This window comes from Myripristis murdjan, chromosome 5, assembly GCF_902150065.1.
Source record: "Myripristis murdjan chromosome 5, fMyrMur1.1, whole genome shotgun sequence".
In the NCBI taxonomy this organism is placed as follows: domain Eukaryota; kingdom Metazoa; phylum Chordata; class Actinopteri; order Holocentriformes; family Holocentridae; genus Myripristis; species Myripristis murdjan.
Window position 1 is genome coordinate 2,331,507 of NC_043984.1, and position 27,598 is coordinate 2,359,104.

General features: G+C 39.7%; 2 protein-coding genes across 3 annotated transcripts; one reads left to right on the forward strand and one right to left on the reverse strand.

The window, feature by feature from the left end:
* The first annotated feature begins 3,679 nt into the window (after positions 1-3,679).
* On the forward strand, positions 3,680-9,639 carry slc25a55a (solute carrier family 25 member 55a). Of its 2 annotated transcripts, none has more exons than XM_030051495.1 (10): positions 3,680-3,803; positions 4,560-4,670; positions 4,860-4,985; positions 5,451-5,506; positions 6,934-7,024; positions 7,106-7,224; positions 7,321-7,513; positions 7,620-7,774; positions 7,889-7,964; positions 8,064-9,639. In XM_030051495.1, the coding sequence occupies exons 2-10, from the start codon at positions 4,651-4,653 to the stop codon at positions 8,221-8,223; spliced, it is 996 nt and encodes a 331-aa protein (XP_029907355.1). In that variant the 5' UTR covers positions 3,680-3,803; positions 4,560-4,650; the 3' UTR covers positions 8,224-9,639. The 2 variants fall into 2 exon arrangements, with proteins under 2 accessions (XP_029907355.1, XP_029907354.1); XM_030051494.1 differs by having other exon boundaries at positions 7,318-7,513; positions 8,064-8,828.
* A 600-nt stretch (positions 9,640-10,239) lies between these two features.
* tspan2a (tetraspanin 2a) lies at positions 10,240-20,926 on the reverse strand. The gene is made up of 8 exons (XM_030051496.1): positions 20,727-20,926; positions 17,898-18,000; positions 12,668-12,765; positions 12,383-12,457; positions 12,188-12,280; positions 12,007-12,072; positions 11,763-11,846; positions 10,240-11,341 (listed from the first exon to the last, which is right to left on the reverse strand). The coding sequence occupies exons 1-8, from the start codon at positions 20,793-20,795 to the stop codon at positions 11,276-11,278; spliced, it is 654 nt and encodes a 217-aa protein (XP_029907356.1). The 5' UTR covers positions 20,796-20,926; the 3' UTR covers positions 10,240-11,275.
* Between the last annotated feature and the right edge of the window lie 6,672 nt (positions 20,927-27,598).

Consider the following 27,598-nt stretch of genomic DNA (forward strand, 5'->3'; position numbering starts at 1 on the left):
CTCGACTATGTAACTGTGCCTAACTGTTGTTGTCTCAAATTCACCATTATATTGGTAATTAGTTCTTTGTAAAGAACTACAAGCATTTTAGTTCACTGCAATTGCTTGGATTCCGTGCACATGAGAAAAGACAATATTGTTGGATAACCACAGTTTTGCAGTGTTAGGCCTTAAAAGTCAGTAAATTGTCTTAAATTTGAATTCATGATGTCTTAATTTCCACAAACTGTTTTATCAAATTTAATTTATCCATCTTTTAATTTATTTTTGTCAAAATTAGTCAAGCTGTACTGCATGAAATTAAACAAAATGCCTGCCTGGAGAATGCCTGTTACAGACGAACCTAAACCCACTTTTCTCTCACTGTCAGATACAGTACATTTTCATGCACACAAGAAAGCAGACTATTCACTTTAGCATCTGTAGAGAGAAATCCACAAAAATCCTTGGACTTGGACCTGTCCTAAGTTCCATGTGAAAAAATGTCCAGGTTAGATTAATTCTAATATCTGCTTGCTCTCTAAAGGAGTCTGTCAGTAACTGACCATATTCCTACCTAAAACGGCCCACAGCACAAGACTTAATATCTAGAACTTACTCATAATTCTCATTTGAATAAGAAGAAGATGATTTTTCCAAAAATCAGTCTTAAGTTTGGATAAAATTTATCCTGAAAAGGTCTTAAAAAGCATTACATTGAACTGTCTGCTACATGTAGACATCCTGATATCATTCATTGTTACACATTGTTCCTATTTTAGTCATGCTTTAATAGCTATCAAGAATACAGCAAACATTATCCTAAATGGTTCTGGATAGGATAAAATAGAATCAGGAATTAGTTCCTCTACAGAATTTTTATGTTCAGCTTCCGGCAGGATTGACATCATCTTTTGACTGAGAACATGGCCTCTTCTAAAGTAAAATGCCTTTGCACTAGTGTCAAATTTCATGCAATGAAGGGACAATAGGTGCATGATACTGCTGTCTGTAACATTCACTGGTGCACATTGTTCCAGCTTTAGTCATGCTAAAGTGTCCTCAAATGGTATGCTTTTCAGAGTGCTGGCTTTTTGCCATAGTGTCAAAGTCAATATCTCCAAGACCAGTTTCAGTGTCAACAGGCCAACAAGGGTCTACATGTCTATGCATGAGCTTTGCTTTGCTTATGCCCTTGTGGAATTTGCTGGTTTTTATTCCTTGTTTGGTCATCATCACTGATGTGGCAATAATAGTTTCCCTGTTAGACCTGCCGTTTTCAAAACAAATTGTGTAACTAACTGGCAAGTGGCCCTAAAACTGCAAGTCTACCTGTTAAGGCAAGTTGTTACTGATTTAAAAAATTAAGAACCAAGAGCCAAGACACAGAAGCAGACAGAATATGACAGAATTGTTCTTTACATCATTTTGAGTCTGTAATTATGCTTTTACTTGAGTCAGACATGAGATTATGTCTCAGCAAACCATTAAACAAAAACCCGCAAGGCAACTCTTCTTCTGTCATCCAATTGGATGTGAAGCATCTTGGATTTGACTTGACTGTTTTGGGGCATCGTGTATGATTTCTATACACAATGTTACAATGTAACAATTGTGCCTGGTAAGGAGAGCTTTTTCCCTGATAAAAGTGTTCTGAATGGATTTCCTTGATTGCCCAGTGATGATTACAACAACCCCTTGTTACCTGTTTCAGGTTTTCTAAAGCACTCTATCACTGATGAGACAGGTTGATGTTTGTGGTCACACCCTGGTTACCAGTCTCTGGTAATCCTTTTGTCTTTGTCTTTGTCAAAACCTGGTTTCTGCTTTTAACAAAATTTAAGTAGGGGCCAGTTAAATAGGGGCTTTTCAAATATTTTTCAAATATTAGATTTGCCCTGTTTTTATTACTTGCTTTACTATCCATTACTATGAACAGTTTACCCCCCATATCTATCTATCTATCTATCTATCTATCTATCTATCTATTCTTAAGTAGACATTTTTTGTATGTACTTTGACTGACAACATGGCCTATTCTGAGGCCATGTTAAGATCCTGTGAAAAGCAAGGAATGGTCTTGCGTCTTAATGTGTTATGTTGATGCAGCATATATGCATATATTGTTTTAATCCCAAGTGTACATGTGATTCTACTGCCATTTTCATATAGTTAAGAGAAAACAGATGCATAGTGCTTTAGGCAGGGACGGTTTTTGCTATGGGCAATGTGGGCAACCGCCCAGGGCGCAATCTACTTGGGGGCGCACAAGCGCCGTCCGCAAAAAAAAAAAAAAAAAAAAAAAAAATCGCCAGTTTTCTAGACTAATATCGCTCATTTCCATGTCAAGTTGGTGCAGTGGGCGCTGAGGCGCCCCTACTATCACGTCAACTTGCTGCTGAGAGTCATGTATACAGGTCGTGTGTGTCAGAAGAAAAGGCAAAGGGGAGGGGCGCGGGGGATCAACTTGCGACTGCAGAGGCTGTGCGCAGGTTGTGAGTCTCAGGAAAAGCAAAGGGGAGGGGGGCGGGGGATAGACTAACCTCTGATATGAAAGATCCCAGGCCAAACAACACAAACTGCTGCTTCCAAATAAATTGTATTTCATTCATAAAATTAATACAGACCCCTTATAGCTACATGTAATTTATTGGGTTATGTGAAAATGCCAAACAACAACAACAAAAAGTCAATGGAGTATCATGGACAAAAGGCCAAAAAAAACATCAGGTGCCCAGTTCAGAAAGAGAAGGAGAGAAGAAGAGGAGAAACGTTCAAAAGATAAAGGTATGCAAGTCTCTATGCGTGACGTTAATTGTGCATGTAATGAAACAGTAGCCTATAGCCTATAATATGTTGCCACTTAGCCACAGAAGTTTTTTTTTTTTTGTTTGTTTGTTTTTTTGTTTTTAGTTTTGCTGAACTAGCGACTATTAGAATTTTAGGCATCATGTCATGGAATTAATTTCACCCATAGGCTAGTTTGTATTTGCAACACAACAAGTGCAAGTTCACATTGGCCTGTTAGTCTGTGGATTTGGTAAACAATACGTCCTGACTGTGGAATTTTTAATGCTATACGTGGGTCTATGGTAACCTAAATAACTTCCTATACACTGACATGACATTTTGTAAGCTATATGTGATATAGCTTTTTGAGTAATTTCTAGTGTGTTATGCATAGTTAATAGGATGTTAACAAATGATAGGCCGGTTCGCCCAGGGCGCAAAACTTGCCAGGACCGCCTCTGGCTTTAGGTATGTGAATTGTGTATATAACACTCATCTGTGCACATTGCTCAACTTCAGTCATGTGACACCTTTGATTTTAGACTCATGTTTAGACCAGTAGGTAGTAAAAATTAACATTTCTATGAGCTCAGTGCCAAAAGGCCAACACAAACGCACAAGTTAATTCATTAGGATTTTTTGGTGTTCACATTTAATTTACCCTGTTACCGGGTTCTACTTGGAGATCACATGAGAAGGGTCTTGAATCAGCGATCCTCTTTACCGGAAAGTAACACTGCATCAGTTGAAAGCAAGTGACTGATCTTTTGGGTGCGTTCCGGCTATGCCCAAATTTGGAAGAGTACAACGAGAGAAAGGAGAACCAGCCAATCAGCTCCCAGTATTCAAATATTGAACATAAAGATTGGTTGCATTGAACTAAGGCGTTGTCTCGGTTTAGTCCCGCCCCCTAAATAAAATTGAATGGAATTTTCCAGTCACTACATGAATATAACTCAGTCAACCACCAGAGCAGACACGAGTGGATATCAGCGACGCGAAATAAACTTAACTGCGAGAGAAATAACATTTCGGTAAGCTACAAATTTATAAACAGCCATTAAATAATTAACATATTTATGTAAAGTCATTTGGTTTTGTAGTGGTAAGTATTCGATACCGTATTGCTCAGAGTGGCCGCCCGGCTTGCGTTTGCTAGTCGATAACTAACTGTTATGTTAGATAATTTCAGTGTTTGAAAGGAAGTACGTTTGTTTCTAAGATGGACCGGTTACATATAATATGTACGTTTTGCCTACATGTATCGTTAGAGTTTTCTGCGGACTTTTTCACGGTTATCCGATGAATACATCAGTTCCTCATTTTAGTGCAAATGACTAAAGCGTTCAGATATGGTGGGGGGATGGTCAGACGCACAGACACTTGGTGGAGAATACCGAAGTCGCTGTTGTCTCTGACTGCTCATTTTAATGTAAAACTGCAACCAACTGAAAGGAGTTGGAGGTTTATTTATCAACCCCGTCCTGCTGCATGATGGAGCAAAGTTAGAAAATTCGGGTTATCCTGCTCGTAACTACCGGTTTTAGACAGTAAGAACGCTGAAGGTTACAAATGGCTGATATGCCCATTTACGGTATTCCGGTCTATAGGCTGGAGAGGCTTAGCGCTTACTACTTAACGTACACACACGGTCCTGTGATCTTGTTACCGTGTCACCGGTAGATAAGCCAAACCTGATGTGTCAAGGATAAGCTTTAATGCAATGAACCTTGTTGTATATGTTATACACTATGGAGTCTACCATTAACAATCTTTTTTTTTTTTTTTAGGACTCTTAGTCATTGACTGAAGAACACTTAGATCTACACTTCACTTCATCTTCCATCTCCTATCGCTGCGTTTACTTATTTTTTTATTAACATGTCTCAGCAGCAGATCAGGTCAGTATTTAATGTCTTATGTCCTACTGACGTCTCATGCACCATAAGCACTGTTTGTTGGAATTGCATAGCGTTTGGCATGGTGCACAATTTTTCTTGCCTCCATGTAGTTTTCATGATTTAAGTGTCTTTGTGCACAGCCTCCTGAAAACGTTTGGCTGTACTTAACCAATTTTTCCTCATCTGCAGCCTCCCCGCCAAGCTCATTAATGGGGGTATTGCTGGCATTGTTGGGGTTACGTGTGTCTTTCCCATTGATTTGGCAAAGACCAGGCTGCAGAACCAGAGGCAGGGCCAGCAGGTCTACAAAAGCATGTAAGTTTTATTTATGTATTTATTTTTTTATTTTTTTATTGTTGCTGTCATCATCATATAGCACAGCTTTTGTGTCAAATTATTTAATGGTATACATACTGAGCATCTAACACTACTGATCTCACAAATCCTGTGATTCACACATGCTATTCCTCAGTTTATGTCATCATGTTTAATATATAGACCAAGTTAAATGCCTGACGATGACGATCAGGTCATATTGCTGTCATTCCTCTTCCACGTGGCCTAGTTGTAGGAATGTTCAGTGAGGGTGGAAATTTCCATGTCAGTTCACCCTCTCAGCAGCTGTCTTTGCCTTTGATATCAGTTAAACAAGAACCATGAGACATTGCTGACTTTGAGTTTTATTTTTTGCATACCTTCAGTAATATGAACCCATGTTTCCGCTTGATCCACTGTTTTTATAGACAATTCACACTCATATCTTTATTTTTCTTTCCAAAGGATGGACTGCCTCGTCAAGACAGTTCGATCAGAGGGATACTTTGGAATGTACAGAGGTAAGTGTCATTCACATTTGAGTCTTAAGAACCAGTGCCAATATGAGTAGCTGTAGAAGTTTGCTTTCAAGCACTTAATCTTTGGATAAAAGTGATTTCATTTTTTTTTTTTTTTTTTTTTTTTTTTTTTTTTTTTTATATATGGCTAAGCTGCACAACGGTATGATTACATATGCATACATTTAATCATTCGCTGAGGTGTCATGTGTGTATATATAATCTTATCAGTGCATGAATTGCTTGAACTAGAAGTATTATTAGTGTAAATCATATTAGGCTGTGAAATTTTGATCAAAGAGAAATAGCCCAAGCTATTGATCTCTTGCAGACTGGTTTTGCAACTTTGTGCTCTGTAATGTATGAACAGTTCATGCAGCATACATGAAGTCAGTAGGAAGACAAATTGCCTGCTTCATTGATTCATTAAATGTAGGAAAGAGTTAGATTCTATTGGTCTCATTTCATGTAAGGAAAATGGAGGCTTTTAGTGTGGGTCTCTGCTTGTGTGAGGAATGCTGTTTGTTTGCATCTGTGTTTTTCATATTACAGACTTGGGTCCCCCTGGGATATTGAGGGCTAGCCGATAAGGCGCAGCCACGCTGGAGGCAAATCATTTAATGGTTCTTACAACATTGCTCTATTTAAAACTAGGCACACGTTTTTGTTTTGCCATCTATTTGTTCTGTATTTTGGCTCCTTGTCTCTATATATTAGTATCTATCTATTTTGTTGTCCTCCTCTGTTCTGTAAGTCTGTGGCTGAATCCCAGTTTCTGTGGACTGTGTCTCATTCACTTTGGTTCTTGCAGATGCATCTATGATGGTCTAATAAGCTTACCATGGATAGAGTGGATAAGACTGCCACAGAGCCATTTAAGTTTGCCCAAAGTCCATGTGGATAGAGTCCATAGTCAAGGATTCAGCCAGCCCTTTCACTAATATGTCTTTCCTTCTGTCTAAATATCATCTCTCACCGTCATTAACCTACTTACTGATTTGTTGCTTTCCTCTAGAGGTATAGATTACCATTCTTATAACATTTTGTCCACATAAGTGGGCCCTGTAATTATAATAATTTACTTTCTAGACTTTGCTGTCTGCATCTTCCTTTGATTGTTCATTTTCCTGATTTCTCTCTCACCTTTTTTCTCTTTTCTCCTTTTCCTTCTCAAACTTGTTGGTTAATGTAATTTCTCTTGAAATAATCCCCCTCCATCATCATATCCAAAGCTATTCACAGTTGAACGTTTGTTTTCTTTTTTCCATTTTTTGACATGGTGTCTTTGCCTAGCTATATAATGGAATAACTACTTTATTATAATGAAATGATCGTGGTGGGGAATGTTTTGGGAATGGTTTTATAAACATGCTTAAAACTGGAAGTAGGATTGTGGATGCATTTCTAATTGTCTGTGTTTTTGTCCTCAGGTGCCGCTGTAAATCTGACACTGGTTACCCCTGAGAAGGCAATCAAGCTGGCTGCTAATGACTTCTTCCGTCATCACCTCGCCAAGGACGGGTAAGCAACATCATTTGGCCGTATTCATTAGATTCCTTTAATCCCATCAATTGTTGTCTAATCTTGTCTTGTGGTTAACAGGAAGGGGTTGACAGTGTTCAAAGAGATGATGGCAGGTTGTGGTGCAGGCATGTGCCAAGTTGTTGTCACTACTCCTATGGAAATGCTCAAGATTCAACTGCAGGATGCAGGCAGGCTAGGTGAGCAGATGTGTGTTGTTACCAGTGTAATAATGTAGCTGCTCTTGTTTTATGATGTCTTCATTTAAAAAATGTTGTATAATTTGTTTAAAGCGGCCCAGCAGAGAAAGCCAGGTATGATGTCTCCCACAAAGCTTGCAGCCACCAATGCCTTGCTCAGTCGCTCCTACAACTCAGGCCCAGTGACCTCAGCACCACAAGCTGTGTCGGCCACTCAGATTGCCAAGGAGCTCCTCCACACCCAGGGCATCCAGGGGCTCTATAAAGGCCTGGGAGCCACGCTGATGAGGTAAGCTTGGCTGGGGAACAAGTTGGGGGCTGCTGAGACTGTTACATCAGACCAGCTTTTTGATCTGGAACAAATAAACATTGTTTGGATTTCTTTGGTCTTTTAGGGATGTTCCCTTTTCGATTGTCTACTTTCCCTTGTTTGCCAACCTGAATCGACTGGGCAAACCCAGTCCTGAGGAGTCTGCCCCTTTCTATTGGGCATTCCTCTCTGGCTGTGCAGCTGGATCCACTGCTGCAGTGGCTGTTAATCCTTGTGATGGTGAGTTCATAGCAGCCATGCCATGTCCTGTTGTGTGTCATTAAGTGTAGTGTTATCCCTATGAATGTAATCTTTTTATTTATTTATTTATTTGTTTGTTTGTTTAATTTCCAGTGGTCAAGACTAGACTGCAGTCACTAAACAAAGGGTCTGCTGAGGAGGCTTATGATGGTGTTTTGGATTGTGTGAGGTAAGATACTGATCATTAATCTAGCTGTCATTCTCCTGTTATAGTCTTTTGTGTGTGTATATTTCTAAAAGTAAACATTTTCCATCTGTGTGCCCACAGTAAGATCATGCGAAAGGAGGGACCCTCTGCCTTCCTGAAGGGTGCAGGTTGCCGGGCTCTGGTCATTGCCCCTCTGTTTGGTATCGCACAGGTCATGTACTTTGTTGGTGTTGGAGAATATATCTTGGACAGCTCACCTCTCCGCCTCCTGTCAGCTTGAGAACTAAGTCACCATAACAAGCCTCCTCTAACTGGCTGGGTGGCTATGTATAAACAAGCCTTTCATCGTTGATGATGTATATCAGAAAGCACCTGGCAGCTACATACCATCGATATACAGTTAAAAGAAATTACATAAGACTGATCTGACTTGTCAGAAAAGCTTTGGTGTTATTTTTGTGAAAAAAGAACCTCTGTGGTTTTGTTAAGTTTCTGTGTGGTCTACCAGCCGTGTTGCACTTACACATTTTTTGGCTTATTCAGTAGGCTGTGACCATTGTTTGCACTTGAAACTGTCAGACTTGCTGGGTTGAGGACTAATGGAAAGATGCAGTGCATATAGTCCTGCTCTTCCCTGTGAGGGAGAAGAGCTGGAATAACTTCATCAATGTGACAGTTTTTCCCCAATTCATCACTTTTCATAATTATTTTTGAATATGTAAGATAGCTTTTTGAATTGTTGGATGCAGTTTATTGCAGTTTTTTTTCCACTGCTGATTTATAAAACCTTCAGTTAGTAACAAGGGCTTTGATTGGATGTAAAAAAAAAACAGTGGGGTCCAATTTACTCATGTGTAAGACTGTTAATCTTTTATTTTTATATATCCTAAAGAAATGTGAGTGTTATGTTTGATCACAGAACTTCCTACTGCTATGGGACCATATGGTTTGCCAAACCAAGAAGACAGTATCCTGACAAATACTTGATATTATCAGCGTAGTAGTTTATTAACCTGTTAACTTCAGTTACTCTTTGTATCATAAATATCTGCTAGGGCTGGACGATTAGTCAAAATTTATTCTCAGTTACAATTTTGGCTTCCGACAATTACGAAAACAAGATAATCAAGCTAAAATGATAATTGTGCGGCACCCCCTTTGGCAGTGATGCTCTCATTTTATCTTGTAAATCAGCACACTTGTTTGATTTGCAGTTGTGCAATTTCTCCTCTTTAGAAAAGCCAGGCTGAGGCATGATTATACTTCAAGGAAACTGAACACTGTTAAAGTTTTTTCAGTTTCAGTAAGTGCAGCATTTCCAGGGTCAATGAGCAATCACGTTAAATAAACGTGATCTCAGTACTGACCAAAATAATCTTTAGTATGATTTTTGCCTTAATCGAGCAGCCCTAATATTTGCAAATACTTGATATGCATTTATGCACATTATGTTTGTGTGTTTGTCCACATTGACTGAAGATAGAATGGACTGACCTAGCCTCTTCTTATTAAAACATTCAACCATATTTGGTTTAAGCCTTAAACGAGCAGATTTTTCTCATTCTGAGAACAAAAGCTCTTGGCCGCAATGGCATTATGCTACTGTGTGCATTATGAAATGACTGTTACTATACTTTATATGTTTGTGATGTATTTTTTATGTAAATTTATTAAAGTTTACAATGCTCTCATTGTACTGAGTGTGTTAAATTGAATGACTTTATGGACAGGCATGTATGGAGAAATCAATATAAGCTGATGTACAGATAATCTAATAAATGCTGCATTAATATGGACTAGAACAGCTATGACAGTTGACAAATGATACGCACCATGGCCATGAAATTGAGTAAGCAATTGATATTTTCAATTATCTGTAAACTGTTAGTAAGAAACCACTTTAAAAGGAAATGAAATAGAAAAGCTCCTTACTTGACATCACTGTTGAGCTTACATGGCTAGCTTTTCAGTAAGCTATCTAGGGACATTCCAGCATGACAACTGCATACTGACAGATAGATCTCACTGATATTGTTGGTAGAGTCCTGAGGAGCTGAGCCCTTGCACTAGTGTCCATACGTCATCACTGAGTAAGTGCATGTAACACCTGGCTGCTGCTCTGCTTGATCTAAAGATAGGAAAAGCTAACATGTTGAGACACCAGACCCACCACAGAATGCATTTTAGAGGCGGCACTGCTGCCATGTCTGGCGCCTCAAGAAAAGCGGAAGTGTGATTCTGACAGTTAAGAGGCAGGAAACAGAAAACGTCCATAGTTGTCAATATAAGCACCCCATATATGTATTTTTTTTTTATTGTGGTTAACTGTGTTATACAACTACATTATTCTATAATTCACATCGTATTGGCACAACAACAAAATTTACATCTATGATAATTCACACAAAATGCAAACTAGCTCACTGTTAACAGTTCACACATGCTCCAATAGAGCTTGAGTAGGACATTGTGTAAGTTCTCCGTCATTTAGATCAACTTGAAGATTTACAGAGTGGCAGTTTGTCATTAGACTGTTCCCAACCCTTTGACTTGATACCATGTCTACACTTCCTTTACTGTGCTTTAAAGTAGAAATACTTCAGAAGGCAGGCAGTGAGCACAGTAGTTATGGACATGTTGAAATCACAATGAATAGATAATGGGTACAAGAGCTGGAGGCTTGTCTGGGTGTGACTATATAGGCACATAATGAAACTGATGCTGCAAAGGTAGGCTAGTCCTCAAAACATTTAAGCATACAACTTATGATTGGCATTAGGTCTTTGAAATTACATAAAAAGAAGGAATATAAAGGACACTGAATAAATAATGTTAATGAACAGCAGATACATAAAATATGTGTCCATATTTACAGCAATACTCCTCAGTTGTAACATTCCTGTGTCAAAGAGGGCTTCGTATGCCGTGTTAGGGCTACAGTGCTGTAGGCTCTGTGGAATGCCAGCAGTGTAACAAGAGGATGCTAAAATTGAGGAATGTCACAGAGTAGTACCAAATGCAGAGCGAGTGTTATGGAGAAGAACAGAGAGAGGAATGTGTTTGAGTGCTGGTGGAGTTGAGGAGAGGGTGTACAAGATGGTGGTCCAGCGTATCGTGTTGTTTGGCCCTTGATACTGGGACAGTTTGGGTGTATTGTGCTCTTGTTGTGATATTCAGTGAACCTCCCCACCAAATTACCCTGAACTTGCATAAATGACATTAAGATGTCCGTGGTCTTGCCCCTTCCTGTGCAGATGGGTTGATTATGAGGGGTTCAGTGAGCCTCCAGAGGGCTGGCTTGTAGAGGGTGGGAGGTGGGGTCAACTCACTGTCTATATGACCTCCCTGCTGTTCCTGATTGCACAACACAGGACCATACTGAAGATCATTCCAATGATCTGAGAAAACACAAGAAGACACATTCTGGGACATCTTCAAACATGTCATCAGTGGGTTGTGAGGCCTCAGCAAAAGTTGGTCCAGCTGTGGTGCTTTGGACAACAAATCTAATTTTGTGCCTTTTCTGTCACTGTTTGCAGCTAAGTTATATTTGAACTTGATGTTCCATTGCTAAAAATGCTTGTCATTATAATTGTTACTTCTAAAATATTTGTACTACTTCTAGCTTTAGATTATAGTAAAACGTGATTACAATGTTTATTTTAATTTCATACTCTCTATTGCACTGGTGGTTATATCCTTGCTATGGTGGTGCACCACTGTTAAATACAGAGGAAACACTGGTTGTACGTACCTTGCATGAACTAGTATGACCAATAAATTGTTATTGAAGACAAATGAGGTTTTAGAAAGCCTTACCATTACCCCTGCAATCCCAATCCCAACATATCCGATGATATGCAGCTTTTCATTGAAAAAGTCTGTTATTGCAGTCAGGCAGTCCTATAAACAAATACCAAAATCATTAAATTATCCATGCTAATTATTAACACTCTACTGGTGATGGCTACCCATCACCATATGTGTAACGCTGCAATAATAGTTTTAAAATGCCATTATACTGCCACCCTGTGGCTATATAGTGTTAAGGCATGACAGATACCTTGGTCTCCTCAGGAAGCTCAGGGCACAGAGCAGGGTTTGGTGTGGATCCTCCACAGCAGTTCAGCTATGAGTGCAAAGAGGAAAAAGTACAAATGTATTAAAACCCACATCCTGGTGCCATTAATAGTGACAACTGACAAGTGAAGGAGGGAAAGGAACATGAATGACATTTTACTCACAACAGTATGGTAAATGGTCGCTATTGCGGTGCTGTTGGAACTGGAGCCTTCAGCAGTGGAGCTACTATAAAACTTCTGGACTTCCTCAACAATCTAATATTGATTAAAAAAAACAAGACAAAATATGGTAGAGATCATGCTTTTTGTTAACATACTTAGTTATCACATTTCAGTCTGTTTAAAAAAATACTGTACCTGTTCCTTGTTTATGAATCCAAACACACCAGCTGCAATTTCTGCACCGAAGATTATCAGAAGGCAAGCAAAGAACTGCAGAACGGAGAATGGAAGCTTGTCATTTTAAATGTGCTAGACCTATCTTTCACACAACAAGGTGGGGTACAGTCACTGAGCTGACATTCAGAGGGATTACTGTAGCATTCTTTTTTGAAATGACAGTACAGGAACAACAAAGCACAGCCCAACGGCACATGGATCATGTGCAGTTGAGAGGCAGCACTTCTGAACACTTTGACCCACCGATGCAAGAAGACACTGAGACTCGCGCACTGCCCCAAAGCAACCAAAGAACCCCACCAGCATCATGAGCCCTCCTGCACCAATAAGGATGTACACAGCTGAGGAAAGGAAAAAGGAGATGCAAGGAGACAGATTAGAACTTTTGAATAATGTCTTTCCCTGAAAATAAACCAGAAAATAACAAGACCTAACCTACCTATGGTGCTCTGTTCATATGATATATTGCTTGATATGAAATGTTGCTTCATAGGAATACACTGGAAGCTAATTACAGTTTTAGTTGGTCTATCCCACAACTGTGACTGCAATTCATAGCTACAACTGAGGGTGGCACCATGATCCAAGTGCTTTGCTGAACAGTTTCTCTGTGAACAGAAAAGTGTAGGTGGAAGCTCCTTTACAGCAGCCTTCAGTGAGTTAAGCGGTATGAGTCAAGATGAAAGCTCTCAGACAAAAAAGAAAATCCCCAACGTAACATGCAGGAAATAGGGTGCTTCCCCGTCTTTGGCTTGTTGTTCATTTGTTCACTTTCAGAATGCCATTTATGTCATTCTGCTGTCACTTTGCAATGCCTGACTTTCGGGAATTTCTGTCAAAGAACTGGTGCATAAACCACATAACTGGTGTGGTGGTCATCATGTCTACGCTACACATAGAACGTATGTAGACCAGGACTAGGTGTTACATTGATATTATATTGATATTGTGATATGAAACTAGATACTTGTTTCCTCTGTTTAATTCCAGACTCAAAACTCACCTGTTCAAGATAGCCTACTCTCTGCACTGCAAAAACTCAAAATCTTACCAAGATTATTTGTTTTATTTCAAGTCAAAAATGTCTTATTACTAGTCAAAATATCTCATTACACTTAAAATAAGACATGATCACCACAGTAACTTGTAGTAGTAACTTGTTTTTAGACAATTGTCTCTTGTTTCAAGTGAAAATTTGCTTGTTTCATTGGCAAAATTTGTTTCTTGTTTCTAGCTAATTTTCACTTATTTTAAGTGAATTTTCACTTTTTCCAACTGGCAAACTTTGCCAGTGAAACAAGCAAATTTTCACTTATTTCAAGTGAATTTTCACTTGAAACAAGTGAGAATTGTCTAAAAACAAGTTACTTCTGAGGTGATCATGTCTTATTTTAAGTGTAATGAGATATTTTGACTAGAAATAAGACATTTTTGACTTGAAATACGACAAATAATCTTGGTAAAATTTTGCGTTTTTGCAGTGTGTAACTGCATTGTTCCATTTTTTTATACTGTGTGTAGCTTTTATCTGTTGTTTTATTGTACTTGTTTTATCTTTGTAAAGTGTCCTTGAGTGTTGAGAAAGGCGCTTATAAATAAAATATATTATTATTAGTAGTAGTAGTAGTATATTGTCTTGGATTTTGGACATTGTATTATGGTGATAAGTAATTTAATCCAGTTTTAAAGGATGCATTACAGTAAAGGGAAGTATTTTTTGAACCTAGAGTCTAATACCTTTAAGCAGTTTAGTAATGGGACTGTTCTAGCTGTTGCCTCTTCCTGCATGGTTATTGTCCACAACACCATTACTATTGATTGTTTCGCAAAAATCTCTGTGGTGTAAATATCTTATCAAAGCACTGACAGCCATCCCTGCAATACTGTCACAGCATCAATATGGAAGTATTCAGTCAAAGATACTGTGATATTTGATTTTGTCCCTGTCATCCGGCCCGACTGTGGACAGTAATGACAGACCATTAAGGGACCTGTGTGAGGATGAATCCATGCAGAAGCCATCTGTCCATCCTTGGTGATGTGGCGAGCAAGACACTAAAGTCTGTCCCGCTCCAAATAGCTGACCCTATGCTGCAACATCTCAGGAAAGGCTGCCATTCTGTGTACGTCTTTGAGGGATATGCAAACAAATGGCTCTCTGTGTTGTATCAAGATCAAGGGCTCTGTCTTTAAAAGGCAAATCAAGCAGCAACTACTTTGACTGAAAACTGTTCCCAGGTTGAATTCTATGAGCGCATACTGCATAAATACGCCATCTTTCTCAGCCTAGAACAAGCCACATATTCAGGACCTGGTGTATTTCTCCAAGCCTTGGCGGCAATTCAGAATCAGAGATAACAGCAGCCTGACAAAGACTAGAATTTGCTGGGGTCTGATTGCTGCAACAAGAATTAGATGGCAGCCTCCACCATGGTTACTAGCAGGGATGGCGTCACCTCCCTTGTGATACTCCCTCGCTCCCAGCCTTTACTACTGAACTCCTCACAGTGTAACCATACACTGAGTCACTCCCTAAGCTCCAAGCTACGGGCCTAATCAGTGACACAGGACAAGCCCTGCAACAGTTTAATTAATCCACATGGGGAAAGGCAAGCTGTTGTTTTCCTGCTGCTGAACAAAAGCGGAGGTGAAGATGAGTCTGTCCACAGCCAAGGGTCTGCTGCAGGGAAATGAGAACATGTCTTTGTCAATAATGTAAAGTATCAAAGGCCGAGACAGGTTCTCTATACAAAATGTGTACACGGGACTGGCTTTGGCCCATGATGTTTTCCATTACTTAAACACTGACTTTGATATGCACCCTTTTACTGCAGCATCCCCTCCTTTTGAAACCACCAGCATCTAGCAGGTAATTACCATCTATACTTCTCTCCTGGGCCAACGCTGTTAGAAGGCATCAGTTGGAAATGTAAATCGATGAGTGCAAACGGATCTTTCTCTCAGTATCTTCCAGCCCCTCCCTCTCTGTCTCTGTCTGCTGTTTACAGGCAGCAGTATAGAGTCACAGAGGTGACAGAATGGAAAGTGAATCACCCACAGGGAATGCTGCCACCTTGCCTCGTTATGGTATCACTCTGTTAAGTCTTGTAAAGTCTCCTTGCTAGAGGTACACGGAGGCAGCTACACACCGCCATTCTGCTCCGGCAGCCCAAAATAATATTTATTTTGTTGCCAAGGCTGCTCTGTAAGATGACAGTGCTGTAATCAATCTCTGAAATCGGCAAATTTGCATCAGCTACCAGTCTCATGGGCAGAGAAGGTACCTCACATCTGATCATTAAAGAAAACATGTCTGGTGACTTAGATATCGCAAGAGGAGCTGATATGATATTTGCATTTAACCAATGTGAACTTTGTGATAAGTGAACAATATCACACTTACAGTAGTCCATATACAAAAAATGTAATATTGGCACATATTCAAATATGGACCTATGTGCTGTATGTCTAACATATACAGGGTGACCCAAAAAAACGGGAATCTTTGAAGTGCGTACTGGCAGACATGAGCAAGTGGCAGCACAATTTTTAAAAAAATGAAAATTCCATCATTGTTTCCTAAATGGCATGTTTTAAGGTTTCAGTTACTATGAATAAAATATTTTTCTTCCATCACTCTTGGTTTTATTGGATTGTTAAAAAGTTCCCGTTTTTTTGTGTCACCCTGTATTACAAATTCATGCATCCTCCCCATTCTCCTTCCCATTGTTTTCATATATGTACATATACAAATTAAACATATATGCAGCACACACGGGCCACACATGTATCACCATATCTGCAGGTGTATGTTTGCTTCATACTTGCCTTCAGAAACAGCAAAAGGTATGAGAACATTCCTGTGGTGTAGGGGCAAATAAACCACAGACTTGGCCACTGATCTTACTGTTTTCCCTTGCATTCACACACGCTGGAAATAAAAAGTTGTGTGAGACATTACTACGTGCACGGAGGTGAAGCACGATATCATGGCTGTTGCTTTGAACTGACTGCTGTGGGTATTTGCCTGTCACCTGCCCCACCCCAAGAGGCTACTACACCCTGACGGCAGCAGCAGCCAGTTCCATGGAAGCAAGGCAGAGAGCTGATGAAGTGAAGTCACCATTTTAGGTCATGCTCGAAATGGGAGTAACAAGAATAGGCCTCATTCTAGTCATTTGAGCCTACAGAGAGCGAGGGAGAGAGAAGGCCCATTGTATGGAATACTGAACACTAGTGAATACTGAAGGGTGTTTGTCCGGTCTAATGTATGTTTTAATCATGTTATATGGTGTATTAATAGCATTGCAACGGAACCTCTCATTTCATTTAAGAGCTTTAACTGTGCTCTAAGTGATGTGAACCTTTAAGGCCTATTGTGGCACAGACAGTACATTAAAACCTCTTCAGCTCTGCCAGTCCCATTGACAGGTTCCTCATTATGAATGCATGCTGCACGGCCGAGCTTTGTTCAAACCCACAGAGCTTGGCTTTAAATTCTAGGGGGATCCCAGGGTTCCCAAAGACCCCAAATCAACCTGCTGAATTACAGGGAAATGTGGAGAAAATGACGCACAAGACATCTAGATAGTTTCTGTTGGATGTAATGCTGGGTTTGAATGTTTCACTCAATGTTTCAACACACACACACACACACACACACACTATTTATTTATTTATTTGTTAATATATTTATTTGTTATTTTGTTACTTTGATGCTACTTAAGGGGAAATTTAGGAGAAAATCGATGAATGTGGTTCCCTTCTCAAGGACAACAGCACCTAATTTAAGAATTCATGTTATTCCAGCAGTAGGTCAAATAAGTCGATATTTTTTCAACATGCACCACTCTCTCCTAAAGCTAGAAGCCAGTGAACTGACTCTACTACTTGGGATGTCATCTGGAATGAAGCCTGGAGCGTCCTCAGATTATAGTGCACAGGTAAACCAATTTGGGCACCCAAACAATGTTTGACTTTGTACACTGAGCCTCTACACCAGAAAATATATTTCATTATAACGCAGAACAAAATAACGGATATTCTGTGAGTCTCCTTTATCATTGTTTCCATTTTCATTCTCTGTGCAACTGCTTTAACACTTTACACCTGGTTACATCATGAAGTGAAGACGTAGTTCTTTGATGTGTGGCTTTGAGAAGGAGATCAGTAAAATAACATGGAAATTCTTAAAAAGCAAGAACGCTGTAGCCATTTCAGAGCTGATCAAATCGACATGTGACTTAGACTTGCCTCATATGATGAGCTGTCTGCCTAATAGCTACAGCCGGTCACATCCACTATGTCAGAGTAATGGAGATAAGCTGAACTAGCGCTTTCAGATAACAAAGGAGAAGACGCTGAAACCTGCCTGTTCAGTCCATCAAAAAAAATAATCATTTGCATTTCACTTGTTATATTTAGCCATATCTATGCAGATTTGGGGAGAGGAGTCTGCAGAACTCTGCCATACCTATGAAGAAGGTCTCAGGGGCGCCGTCACCCCCCAGGAGCTTGACTGTGTCTGGGTCAAACCTCAGCCACAGTCCCACTGCCAGCACCAAGGAACCCGACAGCTGGAATATGAAACAAACACAGTCAGTATTCATGGCATAATCACACAACTCTGCATCTTCTGCCTGATCAGAATAATGTGCTGCACATTTAATGGAAATATGATCTTGAAAGAAAGAGGTAATTTGCAATAAGAATGTTTTTATTTCAGCACTGGTGTTGAATGCAATTCCCTGAGATCACTTGGCAATCAGTGTGGCCAACATTTAGACCTTTTTTCTGATTGTCTGTTGCTCAAGTGTGACTTTTTGTGTGTGCAGATCTTTATTTGTCTGTTCAGCCATGATGGCAATCGCAGCTTATGTCAACTACCCAGTTCTTCCTCTATTTATTCCCAACAAACAGCTTTTGGTACTGTGAATATTGCAAAACGCATCATTTCCTGTATGGCAGAGGATTTTTTTTTCCTGTGAAAGAACGACCTGATACTGACTGTTTAGAAAAGCAAATGGAAATGCTTTTTTAAAAACTGGGAATGGGCCCAATTACTGTAAGTAAAATGTTGAAGATGATTACTTTAACCTTTTTTTTTTTTAACTATCCTCTCAAAATAATAAAATGATGGTGTGTCGGGCAATATTTGTGAAATAACTAAAATTGGATTTAGCACTGAGCTATGGCGAGGTTTCTTCTGGTGGGAAATGATGCCTAATAAGTGGAGGGTGGCAGAAAGACACCAGCAGGTGTGATGTGCCTGATGAGTGTCAGGACACTGCACATCATCGCTCCCTGGCCGAGCTTTGCTGCAAATAAAGCAAAATTCTTGAGGCGCAAACTTGCTGATGGATAATACTACTTCCCCTATTTTCAGATATATCTTATAACATCTGTATTTCTGTACACTTTATTGGAAAAAAAAAATATTCACAAACTGAAAAATGCATTTACAACTTGTGGTTGGTGTCTTTTAGAGTCTGTTTTTGTTTCATGAACTCAGTCAATTATTCTCAGTCAGTCGTTCTTAAAGTGAAAAAACTATGCTCTGATTTAATAAACCTCTAAAACCTTTCATGGTGATCTCTGAGAAAAATAGAGAATTCCAACATGCTACTATGAATCTGTAACCTTTTTATTCCATGATCATATCCTGGCTTAAGTTCTTTCTGTTCTTTCAGCTGGCAGCCTAGCGGAGGGAGGCGTCTGCTGCTGAAGTGACTCATGTGATTATTAAAATAACTGAAAAAGGAAAAACATTTTGTTGTGGCCGCTAATGCTCCAATCTGAACCATCAGAGCCTCACATCTGAAGTGCAGCATCACTAATAGCAACGGTGGTCCATCTCCCATGGTGCATTTCAGCCACAGGCTGTGCCAGCCTCACAGGGGCTTGGGTGATGTAACACACTCTGGCATTGGCTGCCTGTTGGCACTGCACCCCCAAATGACAGCGTACTGTACGCCCCTTTTGGCTCCGACCACAACGGCGCCGCTTTCAGTCCCAAAACTGCCCAACAAAGAGGCTGCTGTCTGTTTGGGTGACACCACTTTGGAGACAAATGATTGTCTTTGAGAGCATAGATTACTCCATGTAGCTGCTTGAGGCCCATATACTATATCAATTAGTGGTAAAACATAAGCAGGCACTGAAGTCAATTACATGAGTATATAACAGCATCTTTCATGTGCATGGTTTAAAAAAATGTGTGTATGGAGATCTATAATGTTTTGCATCTTGATGTGTGAGCTTGAGTAATTGGATGTGTTCTGCACTGCTATGTATTTATAGTCACTGCACCCTGTCAGATGAAGAGTCAGTAAACCAACAGTGATTCCACATTAGCTGCTGCTGCTGCTTGCTTTCCAAGCCAGAGCCACAGGTAACACACCTGAGCAACCCTGGTGCAGTGGAACAGTCCCTCTGCATAACAGCATAAAACAGCATGCTGTGGCCAAAACAGATTAGCTCTGTCAAAACCCAACACACCAGCTGGTCTGCCACAGCAAAGTCACATCCCAGTGCCAAAGCGGTCAGGAGAGGGTATCAAAACAGTGGTTGGGTTTTCATAGCCGTGTTGGGAAATATAGCAACAGACTGCAGTTCTGTATGTCAGAGGAAAAGTGACTGCACATCGGTTTATACATAAATAACTGAAGATAGCTACAAGAGGCTTGAAGGCCATGTTTACTGAATTTCATAATAAATAAGTATAAATATTTAATTGAATAATTTATCTGCTATTTTGTCTGATGAAGTGAAGAAATTATGACTGACCATATGCAAGGTGAGAGAACACTGCACTGAGAGAGAGAGAGAGAGAGAGAGAGAGAGAGAGAGAGAGAGAGATGGCAGGTGGATGCTAGTAAACTACAAGCTTACATTACCATCTATTTCCCAGCTGAGCACTGAAACTATTCCCAATGTTACTTCAGAAGCGTCTCTTTAGCACATCATCAGACCGGCCGGTCACAGCGCTGTTTGTTATGTAAGCTCCATGCAGCCCGGGCAGGTTCACCGTAACAACAAGAACTACTACAATGATAAGCAGGCAGATCCCTGACAGGTTCCCCCGGCCACAGCTTCACAACAACAAGATAGAGCAAATCACATCTGTCTTGGCAAAAAAAATCTTTAGGATGAGGACTGATCAGGCCATTCGAGCCCATCGGTATTTTCTTTGACTGCGAACAAAGGTTTTACAATCCTGCAACAATGAAACGTTTGAGCTCACTGAATGCAACATTGTTTCCATGAGGATCATTATCAACCCGTCTCCGGAGTGCGGACTTACCCAGAATATGAAGTTGAAGACGAATAACAGATATTTCACGCATTTCATCCCACCCTGCACCTTGCCCATGATGCCACAAGACGAAGGGTTTTTTTTTGTGTGCCGGGTTTCTGTAAAATCACCTAAGAAATAATGTCCCACAGTTTCTCTTTGTAGATGCACGCCTCTCCCGGCTGGACATGAACCGCGCACCGAGCTGCACCGCTCCACTATCAAAACATGAAAACATGCGCATAAGCTGCACAGGCTGCGCGCTTCCTTGCACCGCCCATCCCTGTGTGAGGGGACACTTTGGGACGGGGGTTCCCAACGTGGGGTTCAGGGACGTCTGGGGGTCTTTGAGGGGGGCTCCAGGAGGCCCCCCCGCAAATAAGTTCATTTGAATATTTCACCACTGACTAGACAGTTGGCTGTGTGGAAGGTGGAAGGGCTATTTTTTGCCCACACCCCCCCCACACACACCTTATGAGGAGATATTTTCTTGGTAGATAGGACTTGGTGCAGAATTATGTAACAATCTAAACTGTAGGTGGAAGATATGTGGGTACTGTGAAGTCAATGAACAAAACAGTCATTCTTGTATATTCCCTGATTGTGCTCAGCTCACATGACTAAGTAATAGTGACATTTAAATATTCCTCAGTTTGCTGGGCCCCTGTGGCACCGCCTCAGGCACTTAGGGGGCCCTCTAGAGATCCAGCATTGGGACAGAGTTGACCAGCTACGCATTTTGCATCATATAAAATAAAATAACACACTGTAGTTTTCAGTAGATGAAGGAAAGCCTGTAAGCTCCCTTAGATGATTCATGGCATTTTTGACCTTCTGTTCCAATGTCATCACCTCTACATTTACATTTACATTTTTTCATATGGTTGACTTATGATTAAAAAATTATTTACTACTGAAAGATTTCTCTCAATGCTACATGATATATTTCTGAGATAGTTTTTAACTGAAACACCATACCCACCCTTCATATCACCCTAACCCAAGCCAAAAATACAGTCCTTGTTTATTATGGAAATATGGATCTTTGTGTGAACCTAAAACACAAGGACCAACCTGACAGGACGGTCCCACAGAGGTGTGGCATAGTCTACTCCTTTGCCGTATGTCTTGTCTCCAAGTGATCACCAAAAGAGGGTTTTTTTTCATCTTTTATTTTCTAATTTATTTATTTATTTTTATTTTTTATTTTTATTTTATTTTTTTTATTTATTTTATTTTTAATTTAATTTTTTTTTTGTATGGACCTAAAGCATATCTATCTATCTATCTATCTATCTATCTATCTATCTATCTATCTATCTATCTATCTAATATTTGAATTTGTGTATGTGATTAAATTAGAATTCTCTTTGATTCTACCTTCAAAGAAAAAAAAAAAAACACATAATAACAGCATAAACAATGTGTCTTCATTTTAATTAATACATACATAGTATTATGCATATTCCCCAATGCAGAAATTATTCTAAAACAATGAATTTAATCAGACAGCGGCAAAATCAAAACAAGTGTGAGCTCAGTAACTTCCTCTTATGTATTTATAGTATTGTGGTGTCACATTTGCATATTGAATACAAAGCCATTCATGTGAATGAAGAGGCGTCACCAGACTTCTTTAGCCCCTTCTCCTCGGGGCCAGAGGGGTCAGCTCGAGTTCACCCTCTCTGGCACTCCGTCTCTCCATGTTGGGCTTTCTTTGTTTGCTGTGCTGGTGTGAGAAACAGCGACCCCCTGTCTCTCTGCCAGAGCATCAGGATCAGTCTGGGAACATGAAACACATCCCTCTGCCTGCCTCCTCTCTGTGTTGTTCAGGAAACCAGTGGGATCGCTGCTTGTATGTCAGAGCAAACACAACAAAGCATGAGGAATACATCGATAGATAGATAGACAGATACTTTTTAAATGAATGAACACCCGCAGTTTGTTCTTACACTCAAAGTTCAAATCTTCAAATTCCAAGCAAAGCACTGGGGGGTTTATAAGCCCTCTGTCAGGGTCAAGTTCTGATTTAGGTCACCTTCACAGTAAAAGGTCTAAGCCATCATTCTCCATTGTACACACACACACACACGCTCAGTTTAGCAGAGCAGGGCTTGTGTGAAATGCGATTTTATGTCCTTTAAAACAGCAAATACCAATCTGATTTCAACTCATTTTGTCCGTTGCACTGAGCAATGTCATGGTGATGCAACCTTTATAGAATGTTTCCTATTTTTTTTTTTTTTTTTTTTTTTTAATTTTGTTTGGTTTGTATTTGGTTTCCTTTGTTGGTTGTGCAGCTTACAGTTCACCAACACAGGAGTTCATAACTGATCTTTATTATTATTTTTATCATCATTATTATTGTTTACAGCATAATCACTGCATGCACAAGGTCATAACGGCTGCTGTCTACTTCATACATATGTACTGCACTCAAGAAGTGATTGTTCTTGGCGTGATGTGGTATGAGAAATGATGGAGCATTCCTGTGTCCCCTGTGCTCCCCGGGCTCCACCGCCCCGGACAAGAATTTCACTTCACTGGTATCAGTCTGCTGTCAGTTTGCTTATGAATTCAGAGCTGTAATTATCACAATGAAATTATGTCCGAACTGAAACCATATCCACAGGATACATTAGAGTCAAAATCCTATTATCCCTCCACAACCCCGCTGCCTCCCACCCCCCCACCCCCCACTCCCTTTGTGGCACTTGATATGTAAATCTGCTGCAATATCCAACCTCATCTCCATATGGTGCAATTGTGAGTCATCCTTACAATCTAAAGATATCAGAGGTGAGGAGAAGAGGCGGTGGTATCAAAGTAAATATTGAATAGTTTTTTTTTTTTTTTTTGAAGAGAGAGCAAACTAATCAATCTCATGCTGCACCTTGAATTTTCATCAGTCATATCCTCCAAATTTGCAAAGCTTCAAAGTGGTGTAAATTTTTTTTTGTCAGAATGATGAAGTGTAGTGTTACAGAACACGTTGAAAGTATTTCAGTGATTTTGTCGGTTTCCATTTGAACTCTTCCCCTCTTCCTGTGAAGGTCTACACTAACAGATGAAAAGAGGAAAATGGCATTTGAAACTTGACTGCCACATGCAGTGCTTGATGTCATGTGTGCAAAACAGGCACTTGACGGTGTCATATTGTTTCCACCTAGTGGACAGAATGAGAAGTGCAAAGGATGCAGGGGAGATTTTGAGAGTGTGTGGTTGCCTTTTATTCCTAATTTCATTTATTTATTTGTTTGTTTTTGAGGTTTTTGTAATTTATTTGACTTGTTTGTTCTTTACTTGCTGTATGTACCACCTACCACCAGACTACAGAGCAGCTTCTTCCCTCAGGCTGTGAGACTACTAAATGCACCATCTGAACTCCTCCATGTTTAATAATTTTATTTTTTATACAATCAATTAATCAATCAAGAGGGAACCACATTTTATTTTCATTATACAACCTCTTGTATAATGACCAATAAACTTCCTTGTATCCTTGTATCCTTGTATACTTATGAGTGTCTTTTTTCTTATTTTCCAGAAGCATTGATCATTATTTAATACCAGCAGGGCAAATTGCACCTATCTCCAAAAATGTGGGAAAAAGAGGAGAAAAAAAAAAAAAAAAAAACATGTGACAAGAACAGAGCACAGGGGATACATCATATTTTAGCACATCAACAGACACAAATTACAACTTGGGCCCTTTCCCCGTGACTCCTCCTAGAAAAGACAGCATGACCCACCTCTGTGATCATGACCTGCACTGTCTCCTGTCCGAGTCCACTGCCTGAACCCTGAATCTAGCACCCCGCATGCGCAGTACACATGCACGGTCACCGGTAGATGGAAGCCAGCGCCATCTACTGGGCATTTGAAATATTATGTTATTTTGATTAATTAATTTAATCATTTTTTGTGAAAGACCCAATGAAGCACATTAAGTTTTGCTTAATTCATCAGACGTCTTGCTGAAATCATGGTTAACCAAAGATATCCCTCACTAGTCAAGCAATGGCAGTGTTCAGTCATGTGGTGGAAATCAATCTTGAAGAAAGAAAGAAAGAAAGAAAGAAAGAAAGAAAGAAAGAAAGAAACATACCATTAGCCCCGATTTTCAGTGTTCAGTATTTCTCAGAAATAGAGAATTTATTATGCAGACATAGTTTCATTTTGGCTGCCTACAATCTGACATCATGAGTTTTAACTTTCTGTTTTCATTTTGTAAGAATACCTGCAACTTTCACATGTGAGCTATTCATGTTTGATGATCTAATTAATCAATGACTTTTTCCTACATAACCTAATACCTAAATGAAATTACAACACTTGAATCTCAAAACACTCTAACCTCTGATCCAACAAGTCGCACCAGCAGAATTTTCCATGATCCTGTTAAAGTCAGTGAGCACAAAGAGGCTTAAACAGTATTTCTGTTTTTAGGGTTTTCTTTCACAGCCTTTAATAGCATTGTGTTGATTGAATTACCATTACAGAGCTAATGCAGCTTTCTTAACATGTTCTGTGGTGATTTCCAACCTGCTGTTACCACTTTGGTGTTGACTTGATGATATTCAGTCTAGTATAGATAGACTGAGATAAGGGGTGTTCTGATCAAGGAAAGAGATCCTTTGACTTGTGTCATGGTCATGTGTGTGTGTGCTGTTTTGCATGCCTGTGTGTTCTCCTGCAGTTTCTCAATGATAGCTTGCAGGACCTCTGGATTTAGGCTTGTGATGCATTTGTGTACACACAGAAAAATGAGGAAGAACCCCCACAGCTGCCTCAAAGAACCATCAAAAAATGGTTACTTTAGAAAAATAAATGGGCCTTTATAGGTCTTCGGATGAGCTCCAGGTATTAATTGGATGATATGGTTACTCTGTTCATATTTGCAATAAATGGGAAGATCCCCTAAAGGGACGTGTGTTTTGGACGTTCAGTGTCATTAGTTTTTGTCTCCGATGGATACGTGTCAGGAACATTCCACGCCGCCTGCTGAAGTGACTGAGTAAGGTCTGGACAGTCACTACAATTTGCCTGGTCCCAGCCTGATGCTTCCAGACCTCACGCTGACCCAGCTGATGCTAGGTCAGTTGGATGTGGACTCAATTAAAGAGTGTTTCTTAACATTTCAGAGAAGACTTTGAGTCATATTTTCTGACCTCTGCAGTTTTGCCAGTAAGCACGGTCTCTCGCAGTTGTTAATTTTTCAAACGGGTTTTGGCAGAACAGCATGGATTGGGACTGACCCGCATCCAGATGTGCATGGACCAGTGAAACTGTTAGGACATTTTTATGGAATATTTCAGGATAAATTATTTGTATTGTAATGACTGTGGTGAGGTATGCTAGCAGTTCCATGAAGCACAAAAAACCTCAGTGGGAGCAGGCTCCACCCAGACCCCATGGGATGCTAATCTAGAGACCAACTTGAAAAGGTGCAGAAGCTCAAACCCTGCATGCTTATGCAAATGCAAATATATGCTCATCTAACAAGCTCAGTACAAAAAAAGTTATATTCTTTTTGTTTTGCATAGTTCTGATATAATTTTATTGTTTGTGACACCCGTTTCTATAGAGTGGCCACTACAAGCTACTCACGTATGCTTTAAATGTTATGACTGGATGATAATTTATCAATCTTAATCCCTGATATAAATTTTCTGTCAAAAATGTTCCTGTCAAATACTCCATTAACATATTAGATGAATTAAATGTGTGGGCTTTGTGTACAGTTATAGGTGCATAAACTGCTACATGAAACCTCTAATGGACTTTTCTAAAAGACGTACATGTAGGATACATATTTTTCTTTACATTTAGACTCATAAACACGAGAGCACCAACAGCTTTTATGGGAGGCCTGCAGCACAGAGCTGTCAGACTGACTTTATACTAGCTGACACCTTTACTTACTGTCTGTCTTGTGCCATTGTGAACATATTCAGTCGCTACGAGTAATGTGTAGGTCACTTACAGGTCTCTGGCAGAACATCTGATGTAAGCTGAGTCATAACATTTCAACTTGCTAAAACCAAGTCAAGGTTTTTTTTTTTTTCCCCTTTCAGATTTTCCCCTAAGTATTGTGTAAAGTGTTTTCCATTTCTGTCAGAGGTCACGTCAGATGAGATACATTCTTATTCTTCCTTATCTGGTGCTGTTTTAGAAGAGATCAATGGGTTTCTTTAGCAATTATGTGATCTAAATCTTTTTCTTTAGTCTCAACCTAGTTACTCACTGAGTATGTCGGCTATGGGGCTCTTGTTTTGAGTTTAGTCAAAGTAGATATGTGTTACTGTATAGTACGTTTTTGTTTAAACTGTTTGCCCTTTTTCATATTTTCATGGTTTCTCAGAAGAGCTAACAGAAATATTGACTGAAAAGCTGTAAAGTGATACGAAAGCGTACATACTTGCCATGAATTGATTAGATTCTCCTATCTGCATTTGTGCATGTTGCATGAGAGTGACTACAGGCAGATATCCCATCACTGTGCTTGATTATAGCTTTTATTGTAAATATGCCATAATTTTTCAGCTACTTATGAAGGGGAGTGTGGTTAAATGTTTTTTTTTTTTTTTTTTTTTTAGAAACTAAAGCCCACCTGTACAATCTAATGCAGTTCAGAATGCTTTAAGAAAGTTTATAATGCTCAGTTTGTGTTGACATTGTGGAGAATGTGTACATTTAATTCTGTGTTTATTAATGGGGTTGTAGGTTGCAGAGCTCTACATTATATTGAGAGGTGTTTCTAATTTTTTGTCCACCCCATTTCAATACATGAGGAGGACAGAATATTAGAAACAGCTCTCAATCAACTGCAGTCCAGTCCCACAGCAGCACTAACTATGAGCTCAATGCCAAACACAGAA

Bases quoted from the DNA above. Each gene is read 5' to 3' on its own strand.
- slc25a55a (XM_030051494.1), top strand. From the start codon at position 4,651: ATGTCTCAGCAGCAGATCAG. The intron at 4,671-4,859 runs GTCAGTATTTAA...CCTCATCTGCAG, and splicing joins ATGTCTCAGCAGCAGATCAG to CCTCCCCGCCAAGCTCATTA. The intron at 7,775-7,888 runs GTGAGTTCATAG...TTTAATTTCCAG, and splicing joins GGCTGTTAATCCTTGTGATG to TGGTCAAGACTAGACTGCAG.
- tspan2a (XM_030051496.1), bottom strand. From the start codon at position 20,795: ATGGGCAAGGTGCAGGGTGGGATGAAATGCGTGAAATATCTGTTATTC. The intron at 12,458-12,667 runs GTGGGTCAAAGT...TCCGTTCTGCAG, and splicing joins CTCAGTGTCTTCTTGCATCG to TTCTTTGCTTGCCTTCTGAT. The intron at 12,281-12,382 runs GTACAGTATTTT...AATCAATATTAG, and splicing joins GATTCATAAACAAGGAACAG to ATTGTTGAGGAAGTCCAGAA.